The sequence below is a fragment of the Sceloporus undulatus genome, chromosome 7, assembly GCF_019175285.1.
Source record: "Sceloporus undulatus isolate JIND9_A2432 ecotype Alabama chromosome 7, SceUnd_v1.1, whole genome shotgun sequence".
Taxonomy (NCBI): domain Eukaryota; kingdom Metazoa; phylum Chordata; class Lepidosauria; order Squamata; family Phrynosomatidae; genus Sceloporus; species Sceloporus undulatus.
Window position 1 is genome coordinate 22,124,919 of NC_056528.1, and position 20,482 is coordinate 22,145,400.

At 40.2% G+C, this 20,482-nt stretch overlaps 1 protein-coding gene across 3 annotated transcripts in view; it reads right to left on the minus strand.

Moving 5' to 3' along the window:
• The window catches only part of MED27 (mediator complex subunit 27), a 103,795-nt gene that overhangs the window by 33,139 nt on the left and 50,174 nt on the right, over window positions 1–20,482 (minus strand). For 2 of the 3 annotated variants that reach the window (XM_042478990.1, XM_042478991.1), the window contains exon 4: window positions 4,135–4,228. The exons of the other annotated variant lie outside the window; for it this stretch is intronic. In XM_042478990.1, the coding sequence (XP_042334924.1) occupies window positions 4,135–4,228 (94 nt within the window). The remainder of the gene's footprint in view (window positions 1–4,134; window positions 4,229–20,482) is intronic. 3 annotated transcript variants of the gene reach the window in all.

A 20,482-nucleotide genomic window follows, 5' to 3' on the forward strand; every position in this document is an offset into this window, starting at 1 on the left:
GGTGAACACTTGCATTGAAAAAATAAAAATAAAAATAGGAGAATTATATGGCAAAAAAACCTTTCCCTGGATCTTACTCTACTGGATAATTATAGGCCAGTCTCCAACCTTCTGTTTTTGGGCAAGGTGATGGAGAATGTGGTGGCTTCTCAACTCCAGGTGTTCCTGGATGAAACGGATTATCTGATCCATGTCAGTCTGGTTTTAGGCCTGGCTATGGGACAGGAGTAGCTTTGGTCTCCTTGGTGGATGACTCACACAGGGAACTGGACAGGGGGAGTGTGTTCCTGTTGGTTCTACTGGACTTCTCAACAGCTTTTGATACCATTGATCATGTTATCCTTCTGAGTTGCCTCTCTGGGATGTGGCTTGGTGGTACTGTTCTACAGTGGCTCCGTTCTTTTCTGGAGGGGCGTTCTCAGATTCTCTGTTCGACTTTTTGGTCATTGGCTTGTGGGGTCCCTCGGGGCTCAGTGTTGTCTCCTATGCTATTTAACATCTACATCAAACCACTGGAGAAGTTGTCTGGAGTTTTGGAGTAAAATGTCACCAGTATGCTGATAAGCTCTGTCAGTCCTTTCGACCTTATTTCAAGGAAGCTGTTCCTGTTCTGACCGCTGGAATGGATTGGATGAGGGCAAACAAATTGAAGCTTAATCCAGACTCCTGGTCAGTTGAAAGACAGATCCAGGAATAGGGATTCAGCCTGTGTTAGATAGGTTTACACTCCCCCTGAAAACACAGGTACTCCTGAATTCAGCACTGAGTCTGGAGGCCCAGGTATTGGTAGTGACCACGAGTGCTTTTGCACAGCTGAAACTATTGTGCCAACTGTGTCCATTCCTGGGGAGGTGAGATCTGGCCACGGTGGTACATGCCTTAGTTACATCTCATTTGGACTGCTGTAATGCACTCTACATGGGGCTGCCTTTGAAAAGTGCTTAGAAACCTCAGTTGAGCCAAAGATCTGAAGCCAGGTTGTTAACTGGAGCTGGCTACAGGGAGCATACAACTCCTTTGCTGCAACAGCTCCATTGGCTGTCGCTGCATTTCTGCACACAATTTAAAGTACTGATTTTGACCTGTAAAACCCTATATGGCTTGGGTCCAGGCTATTTCAAGCACCGTATCTCTCCTTATGAACCCACTAAAACACTGAGATCATCCAGAGAGGTCTTCCTCTGTCCCACCACCCTCTCAGGCATGTTTAGTGGGAAGAAGAACAAGGGCCTGGGCTTCTCCCAGGCCCTGGAACTCCCAGGCCCTGGAACTCCCAGGCTCTGGAACCCAGAAAGGCCAGGCTGGTTCCATCCCTGCTTTCATTTCGGTGACAGATAAAAACATTTTTATACTGCCAGCCTTTCTCACACTGACATGGGTGCTGTAAGAGTGATTTTTTTTTAATTTTAAAATTTGTATATGTAATGTCTTTAACTGTTTGAAATTGTTTAATTGTTTTTTTAACTTTGTGTTTTTATTGTTTTGTACTGTTTCAAATTGGACTATTTTAAATTTTGTTTACCGCCTCGAGTCCCTGTACCAGGAGGAGGGCAGGATATAAATAAATGAATAACAACCTCAACACATGGCAACCCTGTGGATAAGACATCTCTAAGCCCCCTTGTCCTCCACTGCTCTGCTTCAGTCCTGTAGATTCAGGCCCGTATCTTCCCTCGTTGAATCTAGCCATCTTGCGTGTTGCTTTTCTTTCTTCCTGCTGCCTTCTACCATTTCAAGCATTACTTTCTTTTTTAATGTGTCATGCCTTCTCATGATATGAGAAGGGAATGAAATTTCAAGTCCATTAACAACATAAAAATAACTTCTCTTGCGATCCAGCTGTCCCTGTCCTGTGCACAGCTAACTGCTCCTTTCTTAGGCAGAGAACACTGAATTTCTCAAGCAGGCTCTGTACTGTTACATCTGGAAAAACTCTAAGGTTTTATTTTTAGGTCCAATAAAGATCCAATAAAACTTTTGCTGCTTGTGGATTCTGCATTTTGTTGTATTTTTCTGCATAGTCAATAGGAATATGACTGAATATTATTTCCCCTGAATTCCTAGAATCTTCCTGAAGACAGAAGTCAATTGCAGGCCATACATTATATCATCAGGTTTACCAGAAACATCCTTTGCACAAACAGGTTGCGTTGCCACTGTATTTCAAGGAATTGTAACATTTAGATCTTTTTAACTTGAAAGTTTGCTAAAGTCAATGCAGTAGAAAACTTGGTCTAAATTATGTGATTGAGCAGTATTAAATATTTTGTTGATAAACCCATTTCCTCAAAACAGTTTGGAAAAAATGTAGCCATTTGTCTTTTTATTCTTGTTTCCCCCCCCCCCACTATTTTAATAGATTAAAATAGTATTAAATAGCAACAGCATTAAAAACAATTGAAATCCTTTAAATATTTTAAACAGATTAAAAACAGTATATCTTGACAAAAGACTTTTTTTCCTATTAGAATCAGTCTGATACCTGTCTTGAGCTACACATAGCATTTAATTTGTGATAGTCTGTGCACAGTCTCACTAAGCCATTGTTCTTGATCCAGAACAAAACTGGGCAACTATTGGAGAAGTGGCTGGCCTTATAAATCCCCTTGCCAATTTTTTGTCTATGAACTCCCTTAAGGTTGCTAAATTCTTTAGGAGTCATGGAATATAACTTAGAATTATAGTTGCATATTTTAATATACTGGTGACAATAAACAACTATCACTAGAAACAAAAAGCCTTCATAATGGCTGGTATACTACATAAGGATGGGTTAGCCACAAGCGAAACTCGAAACTAGCAGGTAGTGGCATTAGCAATATCAGCCAATTCCTTAAAATATTTTTCCAATCTACATTGGTTTTCTTCCTGAAACAATTCTCCTGAACAACTAGTGGTACTGTGTATGAGAAGTGAGTTCTGCAAAGTATTATGACATCTTATTTATTACTTCATACATTTCACTAATACTGTGCCATCCCTTGGAGCAGGAACTCAAAGCAGCTCACTCCAACTCTATGGAGATGCACTGTACCAGTCATGTTCAGGTCTAACCATTACATGAAAAGGTTATCACATTCAGGTTCAAATCAAAAGATACTGGGGAAAAACAGCCTCATGTTACCTCCCCCAATGACTAATAATATCAGACACATTTGCGCATGTGTATCATTGAAGCCATTTGTGATATAGTACACATGTCACCTGTTAAGAAAATTAACAGTATCAGTTAAGCCCATTATAGGAGCAGCCTAAGCAGTCCTTTAGGGCCTGGTAATTGTCCGTAAACATTGCCCTCCTTTTCCAGGATTAGTTCTCACAGAATCATAGAATCATAGAGTTAGAAGGGACCCCATAGGCCTTTGAGTCCCCCTTCCCTTCCTGTTCAATGCAGAATCTCCAGCTTGGATATCCCAGCAGGTTGATTTTGAACATATCTAGGGGAGACCCTGATGCCTCTCTAAAACAATTGGTTCCATTGCTGAACTGTTCTTACTATCAAGGAGTTCCTTGTAATGGTCATTCAAAATTTATTGTCCTCCCACTTCAAACCAACCTGACCTATTCTCTTTGTGTGATATTTAAAATTATTTAAAAAGGGCAATCACCCCTCAATCTGTTTTTCACTAGGTCAACCATGCCCAACCCCTTCAATGTTTCTTCATGTGTTTTGTTCTAAATTTGTTCTCTGCTTTCCTCCCTTGCCAACTAGGAAGCTAGGATGGCATTTTTGCAGTTTTTCATTGCAAGTATTTAATCTGGTTTGGCAGCAGGTAGAGTATATCTGCTACACTTACTACCAGTTACTACCAATAATACTGAAGGCAACAACAATACATGGTACAATGGGCTCTTTCTCCAATCCCTTGGATACCAATGGGGTTTGTTCCAGGACCTCCCGTGATACAAAAATCCATGGATGCTCAAGTCCCATTAAATACAATAACATAGTAAAATAGTGTCCCTTATATAAAATGGCAATATCAAGGTTTGCTTTTTGGAATTTGTATACAGTATATAAATATTAATATTTTCAAACCGTAGATAACAGAATCAGTGGATAAAAAAAATCAGTGGATACAAAGACCTGACTTGTAATGTTTCTTATTCAAAACAATGACAACTTTAACCTACCAGCAACATTGCCGAAGTCCCATTTGGCCTGGATAAGTGGATGGACATTTCTGGAAACATTCTATCAATACGGCTGATCACATCATCAACATACCTACAAAATGAACACAGGCATTACAATACCAACACCAATATCAACCTTAAAAATCCCATTGCACCGCCCAAGGAAACCATGAACCCAAACAGATTCTACTCCATTGTGAAAGAAAATATATGGTTAAAGCGTGATTAAGAGTGTGTGTTTGCCCCATGTGTTTTAAAAGGTAAAGGTGGTCCCTTGACGTGAATGTCTTGTTGCAACCAACTGTAGGGGATGATGCTCATCTCTGTTACTAAGTTGAAGAGCCAGCGTTGTCTGAGAACTGCTCTGTTGGTCATTTGGCCAGTATGACTGCACTGAACGCTGTTACTTTCCCATTGAGAAGTGGTACCTATCTATCTACTTGCATTTGCAGGCTTTTGAACTGCTAGGTTGGCAGAAGCTGGGACTAGTGACAGGAGCTCACCCCTTCATGCAGCACTTGGGCCTTGAGCTGCCAACCTTCTGGTCATCAGAACTGGCACCTTAACCACTAAACCACTGCACCCCATGTGTCTTAGAGCAATGTTAATGGCAATTCATTAACTGGTGCCAGTACACACCCACCAAGTGCCAGTCCACTGTGAGATTCCAGGAAACCATTCAAATATAGCAATAATATGACATAAATATGATACCACTGCTTAGCACATGTATGAAAAATGCTGGTCTGCCATACAATATAGCTTGAGAAGCACTGATCTAGAGAGAGTTGGACCTAGACTGGTGGGCTTTTGAAGGACCCTAAGAGGAATCACTTGCATGGATATCATGTTTGCATTTTCATTCTTTTTTGTTGTTACTAAGTGACTCTCTTAGTCAAAAAGGAAGAGGAGAAAAAACGGATAACAGACAAAACGCTTCGAGCAGTAAAGGAAAGAAGAGAAGCAAAACAAAAGGGAGAAAGAAACAAAACCAGAACCATGAATGCAACTGCACAGCGACTAGCACACAAGGATAAAGAGGACTACTATAACATTCATTGCAAAGAAAAAGAAGATAACAACAGAAAAGGAATAACAGTTAAGAGGTGATACAATAGCCCTGTTTAAATATTCGAAGGGATGTCATATTGAGGAGGGAGCAAGCTTGTTTTCTGCTGCCCCAGTGAACAGGACCCAAAGCAATGGATGCAAGCTACAGAAAAAGAGATTCCACCACAAAAATTAGGAGGAACTTCCTAACAGTAAGGACTGTTTGACAGTGGAACACATTCCCTTGGAGAGAGGTGGAGTCTCCCTCCTTAAAAGTCTTTAAACAGAAGCTGGATGGCCATCTGTCAGGGATGCTATGATTGAGAGTTCCTGAATGGCAGGGGATTGGACTGGATGGCCCCTGGGGGGTCACTTCCAACTCTATGATTCTTTGATTCTTCCACAAAATCCCGGAACTCAAAGAAAAGTTCAAACCAAGGGCTGGGATGCTCTAAGACAATAAAAATAATATTTTATAAGATTATGAAGAAATAAAAACATATTGCATGTAATACACAATGTATTATGCAATAAAAGAGATAAAAAAATGAATGAGACATAGAAAGAAGAACCAAATGAAGATGAACCCCAAATTCTAAAAAGTGAGAGGGAAGCTACAATAAAATAAACTGGAAATAAATAAATAAATCGCCAGACACAGATGATGTTCCAATCAAACTGCTATAATCCACACAGATGGAATCAACTCTAGTGTAAACTAATATATGTCAACAAATATGGAAAACAAAACAGTGGCCAACAGACTGGAAATGAGCAATATATATTGCCATCCACAAAAAAGAAGACGCAAAAGACTGTCTCAACTGTAAGACCATAGCAAGCAAATGATGCTCAAAATTCTGCAGCATAGACTTCAACAATACATGTAGAGATACAATCGTTTTATATAGAATTTTTAATTTTTAATATGTAATGTTTTTAACTTCTTAAAATAGTTTGTTTATTAAACTTTGTATTTTTAATGCTTTCTATTGTTTTAACGTGGACTGTTAAATTTTGTTAGCTGCTTTGAGTTCTTATACCAAGCGGAACGCAGGATATAAATAAATAAAATAATAAAAGATAATAATGGTGAAAGAAATCCCAGAGGTGCCAGCAGGGTTCAGGACAGGCAAAGGCACAATGGACCACATTGCAAACACACAATAGCTAATGGAGCACACCAAGGAATTACAGGGGGGAAAACAGCATGTGCTTTATAGACTGTAGCAAAGCCAAAAAAGTACGAAGGGCACTTAAGGACATGGTAGTGCCACTGTATCTTATAGCCCTGATGAGAAATCTGTACTTAGGACAAGAGGCTACTCGTAAAACAGAAGACAGAGAAACAGAATGGCCCCATACAGACAGGCCAAAATAAAGCTGCTTCGGGTCACTTTGGAGGTATGCTGTTTAAATGTTGCATGCGTCCTAAGAGTCCAGAAGCCATGCCAAAGCCACAATCTAGTCTTAGGGAATGGAGTGTGGCTTTGGCGCAGCTTCCGGACTCTCAGGACACATGCATTATTTAAACAGCATACCTTCAAAGTGATCCAAAGCAGCTTTATTTTGGCAGTCTGTATAGGGCCAATGTTTCCCAAATGGCAAAGGGACTGTGTCAAAACATGTCAAAAATGGTTGCAGAACATAATCCTCTCACTCCACACAAAGGTTGTTATGTTTTAGCAGGACCCCAGGCTGATAAAATAGTTGGGGTAATAGTGGATTTCACTTTGCACATCCCTGATACGCAAATTTGGATCAATGCACAGAGTCAGAGAACCTCACCTACAGAACATTTTAGCATCTGTTCAAACGGCAGATATCTAACACTTAATAAACGGCATAAAAGAAAATGAAAAATAGAGAGGGCTATTGAGAATACAGTGCCGAGTGTAATCCTCTAGAAACTCTGTGCCAGGGAAACACACACACACACACACACTTATTTACTTGATTACTTACTTGCTTGCCTTAATTTTAGTGTTCATTTTAAGGGCTGAGAAGTTTATCCTACTATCATAACACTCTTATTAATAATAAAATTCACAGGAAGGCAGCCAGCCAGCTCCCTCCTTCAGAAACCTAAGGGATCCAAGATTAGTTCTTACTGTTGCAGTCAGCACTTGGAAGTTTTAATTTTGCCATTAAAAATAAAAACCAGACTAGTGAGGTGTAGAAAGCCTTTGCAATATCCTCCCACAGCTTTGCAGGAAACCAATAAAGTAAGTTAGCTTTTATTAGAAGAACACCCTCGGAAGGTGAAAGATGCTTCAGAAGCCCCAGGCTAGGTGAGATTTGAAGTGCTGACTGCACCAATTAATTTGTACAGGAAGATTAAGTTATGAAGGCAGGAGCAATTTCAAGAAGGCAGTTTTGCGATGGCCCTGGTAGCATGGTGACACTCCTGCCCCCAAAATGGCTGCAGAAATGCAACCTTCGTTAGAGATGCTTGGGACAGATGGCTTCGTTCTTCAGTATGACCTTTTTTAAAACTGGATTCGATCCAGTGATTCAGTGTTAGTGTTATGTTTAGCAGCTCAGCCAGCGTTTAAATAGCATTTCTCCCACACAGTGTGTAAGATGCATGCTGTTCATTTTTCTATTTTATATACAAAACCCAAGAATTAAAAAAAACCCACTATTTTGTTTGTTTTTACGAAGAAAAAGAGAGAACGGAAGGAGAGGTATAGGGTCCCCCATAAAAACGTACCTGATCCCGATGGGTAAAAAAACAAAACAAAAACATTTTGAATTGTTTTGAGTTCAAAAGAATTAATAAAGAGAAAAGAAGTGCAATCTGGAAGAGCGTTACTTGGAATACAATCAAGATACTTGGCAGAAAAAAAGTCAGTCTTTTAAAAATACATATCCTAGTACAGCTTAAAAAACAGATCCATTTTGTATAGTTAGAGTTGAAAGAACACTTAAAAGATTATTTTTAACCCAAGTTTTCACTCTAAAAATGCAGGCCAAGTATTTTGTGGGCTCTACTCATTTGCAACTGAGGCTGATAAACTCATCTCCAGGTGTTTAGTCGCCTTTTGAAGTGGTTACTATTTTTGCTGTTGTTATATACTGTACCTTTAAGTCAACTCCATCCCTATCATGGGATTTCCTTAGCAAAATGTATTCAGAGGAGTTTTTCCACTGCCTTCTTCTGAATATCCCCATAGCACCTGATATTCTCTGATGGCCTCCCCTTCTGACCCTGCTTAGCTTCTAAAATCAAGCAGGAGCTGGACATAGCTTTAACAATGTTAAGAGGACTCGGTTCTCCTCCTGTCCTTTTTGGGAAGCACCTTATTATTAAACAGCACTGGGATGGTGATGTGACTGGTAAAGTGACTTACATTGGGGTATAATGGTCCTTGCACCTTGAAAGCAATGAAGCTTCTTTAGCCATCCGTAGAATGTGTTCCAATTAGAAAGTGGCAGTTCCAATGACAGCCACTAAAAGGGCCTCAAAATCCTGTTTTCTGTTGCATTCTCATAAATGGGCTTTATTGCACTGCTGAACCGAAGACCATTCAGTCATAATTATTTATTGGATTTTAGTATTTTACTGGAACTGTTATTTTTAATACTGCTGATTCATACTAGTGACTATGTTAATATCACAACTTTATTGTTTTGAGGTTTATTGCTGTTTGTGTATTGACTGTCACAAGCTGCTGTAGGATGCACATAAAAGTAGCCTGTTTAAATGAATAAATAACAACAATAAAAAAGTATATTTTATTATCCCAAAGAACTTAGGATTTTAAATTTCAAAGCCGAGGTAAGGATGAAGATTGTTTGCTACTCCTCAGACTGCTCTTTGAAACGTTCACTTCCAAACACCGCACAACCATTTTTATCCTATCACAGTGCTTTAGCGGGATTTCAGCTTTGGAACCAAGTTTGGCTGGGAGCCTCCAGTCTGTAAACTCTAGGATCAGTACCTCTACAGCAGGTGTTTAAATCTATGTCACAAACATATGTGCTGAGAAACTGTTTGAGACTGTTAAAGGTGAGCCTACGCTAAACAATCCAGTATCACTGACCGCCATTTTCAGTGACAAAAGGTTGTTTCGAATGCAGACCAGATTCTTTCTATACAATTATTTCAGAAAGCATTTGGGTCGCAGGCAGCCAAATAGAAGCACTGTCCTTCCCTAAAAGAAGATGCGGCAACAGCATCTAGAAAAACGCAGCTACTGTGATTGGAGTGGTTTTAAACTGCAGTTACATTTTATAAGGTACTGCTTATTAATCCTGGGGTGAACATAAGTAATACAGTTCAAGCAGTACTCCTAGGCAAGCACAAGCATGCTAGATGTCTTTCCTGCAGATCTTTCCAGTGACACAAATTAACAATCGTTATGAAAGCAATGATCTTGGCCATCTCTTGAGAAATGACAACATGTCATCCTCTGAGAAGCAGCAAAGAGAGATTCAATAAAATCTCATTTGGTGAATATCTCATTCCCGAATGATGATATTGGCCAAGCACATAGGCTCTGAGGAGTGAATCTTCTTTAACACAACCAGCAGGATACCAAGTTCAAAAATGCAGTCTTCAGTAGTTAAAGTTCAGAAAACCTTTGTTAAGAAACTATAGATCCAATCCCAGGACTTTCATTGTTAGGAGTACATAGCAAGGGTTAACATTGCTTAATTACACTCTTCACAGTTTCAAACTCATGGAGGGGCTCAACTCATGTTACGTTTTGTAAACACATTTTATCCCTCTCATTCCCATATGACCCCCTTATAAATGTTACACCTAGAATCTCCTACATAAACAGCCGTGAACATCTTGATTTACGCTCGCCTCCCTTCCATTATTATCTCAACACCTGTAGCTGAGATCACCATGCCTCAATAATGTCATTTTCTACTGTATAACCAATTTACACTAACTTTTCCCATATTATGGCACATACAGCTCTGGACAAATATCTCCTGCTACAGAGCTTCTTAGCCTCATCCACAATGGAAGCATCATCTTGATAGGTTTGCCTTAGGGTTGCCATAAGTCAGAAATGACTTGGAAACACAAAACAACAAGAAAACAAAAACCCTAGCCCACACTTGACTTATAAAAAAATAGGTGTCTCATTGTAAATATTCAAGCTGAGATTCAGCTATGCAGTATTTAGGAGGAGGTTTATGGGCATATGTGTTTCTAAACTGACATTTGGATCATTAGTCTAGAACAGTGGTTCTCAACGTTCCTAATGCCGCGACCCTTTAATATAGTTCCTCATGTTGTAGTGACCCCCAGCCATAAAATTATTTTCATTGCTATATGCAAATATGTGTTTTCAGATGGTCTTAGGCAACCCCTGTGAAAGGGTCATTCGACCCCCAAATGGGTCCTGACCCACAGGTTGGGAACCACTGGTCTAGAAGATCTTGCAGATGCTGGGGGGAAACAAATGAGATAATGGAGAGCATCTTTTATTCTTAATGTTTTATGACTCCGCGCCCACTTCTGTACGTCATATTCTTAATTAGACCCATACAATGTTAGTCTGACAGAATTCAGTTTTCCTCTTTTAGACTATTTATTGATTGTGAATGCCATACCTTAAATACTCGCTGATTTAAACATCAGAGAGAGTAATAATCCACAGACCAAACATAATGTAGTGCTTTCCTGTCCGTCATTAACTTCACTTTCAGGACACTAAATTACTACTATTAAAATAATGGTAGTAAAACAATTATTAATATAAGTTAATATTATGAATATCAGTAATAATAGTAATTATACAACAGAGCAACACAGATGAATGTGAAAATAATGGCAAGCCAATAAACAAACAAACAAATACCAGGAATCTGTTCTACAGTCATTATTGGAAACTTGTCTGAGCCTGTAATCGTTTTCTGCATTTTGACTGAAAAGCGACCTTAATTCCTTCAGAAAAAGAATTTGAAAGCAAAAGCCACCTTATCTTCAGGTGGTAATGGGATTTTAGGAACACATACTTTCATACTGAGACTCACTGTTTATTAAATCACCTGCTTTTTGAAGAAAACTATACGTTGACCTAATATATAAGGTGAGGGCAGGTTTGGGGGCCAAAATGATGGATTTTAATATGACAAATTAATATGAATTAATATGATAAGTCAAGAGTAAAACTTAGGGGCATGTAGCAAAGGATGTAAATTACAAAGCAAAGGAAAAGAATGCCAATGAAGGACATACGAAAAACCAACATGCAAATGAAACCAGAATTATATTTTTTAAATATGATGGATAAAGAATTGGAAGCTAAATTTGGAAGGAAAAAAAAAAAAGGGGGGGGGGGAGAAAGAAAGTTTAAGGAGGTCCAAAGAAGATAGTGATAAAGGATGGTACAAAGTTGAGTGATATGGGAAGGGAAGAATAGACGAATGCCATCATTGACAAATATATTAAATGATAAGTAAAGATTGTAAAACAGTACAGTGGTGCCTCGGGTTACGAAATTAATTCGTTCCGCCATTCCTTTCGTAACCCGAAAATTTCGTAACCCGAAACACTTTTCCGTTAGCACTGGAAAGCCTATAGCTGCACTTTGCAGCATTTGAATTTCGCGCCGAAATGAATTTCGTAACCCGAAAAATATTTCGTAACCCGAAACAGTTTTTGCCAATCCAACTTTTTCGTATCCCGGAAATTTCGTAACCCGATCATTTCGTATCCCGAGGCACCACTGTATGTATGTTTGAAAATATGTGTTTGTGTAAAGTTATGACCGCAAGATTGGGATACTGTTTGATAATTTTAAGTGATTATTAGAATGTTTAATAAAATATTATAAAACGAAAAAAAGAAAGAAAGATTTCTGGCCACCATGGCAAATGCATTTGCAGACAAAAGCGCCAGCCAGGTGTCCCAGGATTTGCTAGGTTGCTTATCAGTATTATGCAAGCTCAAGAGTAAATGGAAAAGCAGTATTCCAGTATATGAAGGAAGAACTAATTGCATCCATGTTAATAATGCACAGGATGAGTAATTAATAGCTTTTTATGAGGGATCTGATTAGAGTGACAAATGATACAACTACCGAAAGCAATGTACAGCTAATTGAACTACTCACTACAACAGGGAAATATCCCCTGAATGCATCTCAGGAGGGAAACAGCAAGACTGGGAAAGGAGAAGCGGCTTTTGTCAAGGCTTTCATCAATCAAGTGTACTTCACAGCAGTTTCTCCTGGCTTTGCTTCAAGATCTTCCACGCTGACAGCTGGACCATACTTGTGTATTACTATAGTGTTATTAAAAACCACAGTAAATGGTAAATAATGAACCCTGAAATACTTATGTTCTTCCACAGAATACAGAAGGAATATGATAAAATTGTTGGAGTCAACAAGAAGATTTGCTTATAATACAGCCTGGGGAGAAATGTCATTTATCAAATATAGGGAGACAGGCAATCAAACGGAGAAGAACAAGTCTGCCTGGATGAGAGCTGTACCTCAGAAGTGGGAAAGGAAAAGTGAGTCCCATAAGCCTTTGGACACTGTGGTCAAACTGAGCCACTCACTGGTTTAAAGAAGTCTTCCAGGGTACTGTAATCTGTAGTTTTCACAGCCATGTAAAACTCAAAATGCCAGAAATACCACTAGAAGCCAAGATAGTCAAATTGAAGCGGTCGTACTTTGGCCAAATCACGAGAAGGGACAACTCACTGGAAAAGACAACAGGAAAGGTAGGCAGTAGTAGGAAGAGAGGAAGAGTGCATGCCAGATGGCTAAACTCAGGGAGGTCACAACCATGAATCTGCAAAACATAAGCAGAGCACTGAGGGAATTTTGGAGATGCCTCATTCATATGGTTGCACTGAGTCGAGGTTGACTGCAAATGCATCCTATGATCTGACACCTGCTGAAATCTCCACTTCCTAGCATTCTCTACATTGCACTCAGAAATGACATGAAGGGGCATGATGTTAATCTCCACCCACTCCCTCTCCAACCTCAAGCCTGGTCCTTACTTGGCAAAGTTCTCACAGATGTGGCTCACAGAAGCTCCACGCCCTCAGTAACAAACACACACTCCCAAGAGTTCTTTTTTAAAAAATTCAAACACTCACCCACTCAAAATGGCTGCCCAGAAACTGCTCTCCTTCTCTCTTGCATCCCTAGAAGACACGATTTAATACTCTGGCTACCTGATTCCCAAGATCTAATCCCCTTAGTTCTACCATCACCAGGATAGCAGAACTGTGGTGGTTGCATCATAAGGAACAAAGAGACTGGATGGCAAGCTGAAGGATGAGAAAGCTGTAATGCTAAGTAGGAGAGGAGAAATAGCTGGGGAGCAGAGATGTGGAGGCAAAAGTTGCTGACTGAATTATTGTCAAGAAATAGTACCAAAGACCCCACCTTTCAAATTTCAGGGTTCCCCGCCCCCCCCACTTCTCGACAGGTTCAAAAAGTCCTACCTTACCATTCTAGTTTTCCAGTTCAAGCCCATCATCATCAGCAAACAGGCAGTGGAGCTGAGGTATATCGTGAGACCCTAGACCAATATTGTATAACTAATCTAACTAGATAGTTCGGTTCAGCATAAAGGAGTTCCCTTTACTGTATGGTGGAGTGAACCACAGAGTAGGAGAGAGTGGGTCTCGGCAAGTGAAGGTGACTTTTCCTTTCCAACTCTCATTGGTATTTCATAATGTTTGTCTTGTCCAATCTGAAAAGAGCAAGAAGAAGAATGGAAGGAATTCCCTACTCTTGTCGGAAAAGATGTCAAAGAGCAGTAATCAAGGGAGTCTTCATTACAGAAGGGGAGCAGAAGTGTGCAAAGCACATTCTGTTCAAGAACATCCAGTAGAACTTTTCTACAATTTTTAATTAGGATCAAAAGTCAGAGAGGAGATCAAGCATGCGCACACACATGCACACACACCCCAGACCCAAGCCAAACATCAGCTAAGGGATCCAAAATAGCAAAAGGAATAAATAATGCGGAGAAAGACATGATATAAATATTTGCTCAGATAGGACTGCAATTCAAACTGACTAATAAGTTACAACAGATAGCTAGTTCTACCATCTTGAATTCTACCCAGTCCTCCTACAGCCATTTCCCAAAAGCACATGAGCATCTCTCCTGAAACCCATCGTAAGAAGGCTCCTGGCAGGAGTCACACCACTGGCTTGGGGGGGGGGGGTGTCCAACACTGGGAGGCTATTCAGCCCATAGCAGGCTCTACAAATCTCCTCCTCCAGGGCTACTGGACTTGGAGAATGTTGGGGGGGGGGGAGAATATTACCATCTTGAAATACTGTACATATAAATCAAATTACTGCTTGCAAAACCAGCTGCAGGGAAATGTAGATTCATGTGGATTTATGGCTGTTTAATTTTTATGTGAAACTAAAATAAGAGAGAAAGAAAAAGGTAATCATTCATGTTTTCAAATTCATCCTTGGTTAAATGCCTTTCAACCACTCAGAAACAGTATCTGGATATTATCTTACTGAGTGTGCATTGCTTGAATACCTAGTATGTGTAATGAAGAATGATATATCTGATTACATCATTCTGTTATTATATGTACAGTACTTAGTGCTTTCTACAGTTACTTACATTTTAGTGCTGATTGACCTGCTAATGTGATGTGAAACCAGGTTAGTGAAGGCACTGCTTTGAACAGCTAAGTAAAATATTCTGGATTAAAAGGCAACCACAAAGTAAAATGAAGGGCAGGATTCGATCTCTTAAAACTCTACTCCAGTTGGTTGCTGTTTTCAAATGCTTTAAACATGATTGTAAGCCTGAGGCCAGGGAACCGTCCAATTAAAAAGATTGTATGTACAGCGCTGTGTAAATTTACAGCGCCTTATAAATAAAGGTTAATAATAATAACAATGTCACAAAAATCTGACATCCTTCAGCAACCAAACAGCTGCTGAGCAATGTCCAGAAAGCCTCTCATCTGTGCCAGCCTTGTGGTAAAGGTTTGTGCAGGCGAGAGGCTTCTCAGTCACTGCTTGGCTATCTGCTTGGTCACTTTTCCATTTGACACAGTCACCTTCAGAGCAACAACCGAGCAGCTGGCTGAGCAGTGAATGATAAAGCTCTCATCCATTCTGGCTTTATAAGCAAAGGGCAGTGTGGGCAAGAAGCTTCTTGGTCACTGCATCAGTTGCTGCTCCCAAGGTAACCAGGTGGGGAGGGATACACCTGATGTGTGTATAGTGAGTTTAGAGGACATATCCTCTGGACTGGAAACTGCAGTGGGCAGGGAAATAGAGATATTTTAAATAGAGAAACTGCTCCAAGGCAAGGACTTTTTCCAATAATCAGCCTTGGATATTTCTACCCCTCCTTCCTCAAAGACATGTCTTCTCCACACAGCTTCAAGTGTTTGCTCCCCCCACCACAAACATTGCTGCTTCTTTTACCTCTCTCAGCCTGTCCAATGAAAGAAAGCAGGAGCAGGCTGGAGTGCACAAAGCTTAAGCAGGGGATCAACATTTAAAGCTTTTTGGCTGCTGCTTCTCACCCACTGCAACATGCTCTAACTCCTTGCTTCAGTCAGTCAGTCTGTCCCAAAATAGTGCCATTCCAAGACACAGAAATGACGTTCTGCGCCCAAGCCTTGCAAGAGTTTCCTGCCACTACTAGTGAAAGAAGCAGCTAAGAGAGTGAGTTTGTGTGGGCAGGTGAAGAGCGGGAGACATCCTCACATGAAGTGAAGCTTCATGGTGTTTTTATGGGGTCCTCAAAAGAAGTTTCATGCAACGTTCATCCCCACTATGACCCTAAAGACTATTGGTTCCCCTTGTCTTTCTTGCGCACCAATACTTTAACTGCAGGCCCCCCACTGCCCCCTTTTCCTCTGCTGCCCCTTTTCCCCTTCCCCCCCCCCCCCCCCCCCCGGATTTACATGGCCACGGCAGAAGTGTAAAGAAAGATAATATATGATTATATATTATCATATAGATAATATATTAATATACATATGATTGGCTATCCAAGTTTATTAATTTAGTAGTATGGATTAACAATACTAATTTTGAAAAAACAGACAACTAACTTCAAGAACTGGTTGAAAGTAATAGAATTATGGGGGGGGGGAGATGGGGTGAAGCATCTGTGTTAAATTTTTGAGGAATATTACTAAATAAGATATAACAGACACAAATATATACATATAGATTCACATAAATAATGGATTGACACTTTGAGAGAGAAGTGATAATTAGTTAGAAAAGGGCACCCAAAACCAACTCCTAGATGGAGGGGGAGCTAAATGGAAAAGATTTATTTATGGGGGGGGGGGGTTTTATGCTTCTTTTAAAAATGTGAAATAGGGTGAAAACTTATAAGCCGCAATGATTTTTTTTATTAAAGGAAGGGGGGGGGGAGGGCTTACTCCCAGGCAGGTTTGTGTAAGGAGATTATCACATGTGGCAAAGGGTGGAACGCTTGCCTCCATTCTTATGGCGCGATCAGGCAAAGATTTATAGCTGACATCTGTCATTCTCCCGTCCCGAAGTCGTTCTTATTGTGGAATTGTGATAACTTTTCAGATGAAAACCCATCCTGTCACTGAAGTGGCATGGCCCTGTCACTTTGTATTAACAGAAACTCCCATTAATCCAATGACGGGTGCCATTGACAGGAGAAAGACAGGATAAGAGCGAACCCTATAAGGATGACTTCAGGATGGAGTAAGGATGGGAGCAATCACTCCTTACCCCATGTGATAATCTCCTAAAGCTTCAGCCTTGCCAAGAGAACTTTACAATGATTTCTATTCTTGTGTATTTTCTAAACACAGATACAGATTGCACTGTCATTTCTTCATTCAGTACACAGCCTCTCACCCAAGCAAATGCTTTTTGCTGCAATCCATTACAAAACTATTTCATGCACAAAACTATTTGGAGCAACCCTTGAGAAGGTACACACAAGTTTATGTGCATCTTTGCAGCCTCAGGAAGTTACCAGTAACAGGCACATAAGGAACATCACATAAGACGTGTGGGGTTTTTTGAAGGTGGATTGCTTCCATTTCATCTCTTAAACTAGTTAGCCCTTGACCCAGAGATAACAATATATTTTTCAGTTCTTCCACAGCAGTAATTTCATTAAAGTTTGCAGAGTCTGTAAGACACATGGGAAAAAGATGGTAAAATAGAACATAAGATCTGCTGAACTTACTGGTAAAAGTCGGGAAGCATCTAAAAAACTGAATGAACATTAAAAAGAAAGGAAAAGAAGGTAGCGCAGCCTCTGGCTTGACTCAATTGTAATTCTACACAGGGCTGTTCTATACAAGGTGATATTCTATTTTCATTTGAAAAAAACTCAAACACCAGGATGCTTCCACCCACTTTGCCCCCCCCCCCCCCACATCTTTTACAGCTCACTTGATTTTAACACTAAACACTGGATGTAACACTCAGCAGAAGAGCTAAATGATTAAGAGACTCAAGTAGCCAGGGGAGTTTGACACAGACTGACAGGCTCCAGCCAAGCTTGCTGCGTAAGGATTTTGCCTGCACTTTGTCTTTCTGTTACTGAAATCATACCTAAGGGTAAAAAGGCAAAGGATACACAACAATACATCATGACTCACTTATCAGGAAGGGCCCTGACAGCGAGCAGATAACCTTCCCAATAAAAGACTTAAAAGTAAGGATGGGAGGGTGCCAATCATTTCTTACATGTCACTAGTGTGCTATGAATTTTAAATGTTTCCTGGCTATGAGGATACAAAGATCGTCCAGAGTTCCACTCCACATTGAGAGGGTGCCATGATTAGAAACAGAAAAGACATCCTTTTTGTGAAGCTGTGGACACACCTGTTGCCCAGGGCTTGAGTAGGAGAAAAAGAAAAACACAGTACAGGCTCTGTAATCTTTACAGCAAAGCCATTAGGAAAATGATCCTGATGCTACAGGTGAGTCATAGAATCATGGAGTTGGAAGAGACCACAAGGGCCATCCAGTCCAACCCTCTGCCATGTAGCCTCATAATCAAAGCATCCCTGACAGGCTCTTTTTAAAAACCTCCAAAGAAAGAGACTCCACTTGTGCCACTTGTAAAAGGGCTCTAGAAATACAATTTACAAGAAACAAGGGACCAGGCAGCGCCAAGTCTATAGAGCTATTTATCACAGCTGCTTAGGTAGTAAGAAGATTTTGCATTATCACTTGAAACAGAAATGGGGTGGTGGAAGAGTCAAATAACACACAGTGCATATCCACCTCAGTTCAGTTTTATTATTTCAGGAATTAACCAAAACAATAGAAGAGCTGTACCTCGGTTAAAAACAAACACAGGGTTTTCATGCAGAAGATCCCAATCTCTGGCATCTCTAGATATGATAGAGAGAGGTTCTTTCCCGAAGAGCCCCTGAGTAGTCAGCATTGACAAAACTGAGCTTCCTATGGTCCTATGTTGGTTTATTCCACCACACAGAGCACTTAATGAAATGGCAGAGAATGCAAAGATGACTCCTCAATACCCTCTTTCTTTCAAACTATCCCATCCATGTGAGACAAGCAAACATCAATACCAGCCCAATGGTGACTACAATTGGATTGTCTGAGTTGTCATGTTCAGAAAATCCTACTTGAGCTCGAGATAAGTGCTGTTAGACACTGAAGTTATGTGGATTTCTGCCTAATTTATTTTACTTGAGTTGATATACACGAGACAGTAGCCTGGGTGGAAACATTTTGCAGCTATTTTAAAAAATTAAACTGCTACAAGTGATCTTCTAAAGGAGGGCAATTAAAATGGAAATTCACATGAAGTCATTGAGCAGAATTTCCTTTGCCAAGCTTTTTGATTTAACCCACCCACAGGGTTTGATGTAAACATACAAGTGCCCAGAGAACACCCCGCAGTAAAATAACATAGTAATAGAGTTATTTTTAATGTTGATGGCAGAAAGCACACAGCAACACAATTCTCTCCTTGATTTTCATTCTTCTAATATTACAAATTCTCTTTTTGCATGAATAAATAATTTACCACTGCATCATTATTTCAAAACTGTGAGAACTGCAAAAGGACCTTCCTTATAATAAAAGGAACTGGTTCTGCATTTGGTACAAGTTTATTGCTAGCATAAAATCTGGATCAGGGAATGTAAGGAAGAACCAGCATGATGCAGACTGCTGGACTAGGACTCTGTAAGACCAGGGTTTGAATTCCCACTCATCTGCAGAAACCTATTGAGGGACCATGGGGAAATTGCACCCTTGGAGAAAGGCAATGGCAAAACTCAAGTAAATCTTGCCAAGAAAACTGTAGGATAGGATTACCATAAATTGAAGCTGAAGGTGCATAACAGAAACAGGGAAGGAATTCCACAGTCTGGAGCCAATCATAGGAAATGCCCTGTTATCTCAGCCTCAGAAGCGAAGGCAAAGGCAAGCCCTCTGATCAAATCTTGCCAAGAAAACCCTGTGATAGGTTTACCTTAGGGTTGCTGTAGGCATACACCAACTATGAAGGCAACTATGAAGGAGAAGAGAAGGTTAAGAGGTGATATGATAAGCCCTGTTTAAATATTTGAAGGGATGTCATATTGATGAGGGAGCAAGCTTGTTTTCTGCTGCTCCAGAAACTAGGACCCGGAGCAATGGATGCAAGCTGCAGGAAAAGAGATTCCACCTCAACATTAGGAGGAACTTCCTGGCGGAAGGGCTGTTCAACAGTGGAACAAACTTCCTCGGAGTGTAGTGGAGTCTCCTTCCTTAGAGGTCTTCAAACAGAGGCTGGATGGCCATCTGTCGAGGATGCTTTGATTGTGATTTCCTGCATGGCAGGGGGTTGGACTGGATGGCCCTTGCGGTCTCTTCCAACTCTACAATTCTATGATTCTACAACAACAGGATGTTACAGAAAAGGTGGAACAGAGAAATAAAGAAATAGGCTCCAATATCCACAGCTGGCCAATATATTAGGACTAGCCAAAATATTATAGACCAATGTGCAAGTTTTCTAGTTCACCAGATTAGAATGGTGAAAGATGTAGTTAACAAAGATACTGCACAAAGAATGACTGAGTCACTTCCGGATGGTTAAGATATCAGATTACACTTAAGACCGTAGAACAAAGACGTAATATCAGAGAAATCACAAAAAGTGCTAGGAAGGTATTGAGGGTCCCTTCACACCATGCAATTATAGCACTATGATTCCACTTTAATTGCTATGGCAATATCTATGAAATCCCAGGATTTGCAGTTCAGGAAGAAATATGTAGAATTCTCAGCTGGAGAGTTCTGTGTTTTTCTGTAGAGTTGCAAAGACATAGTCACACTGGCACTTTCTT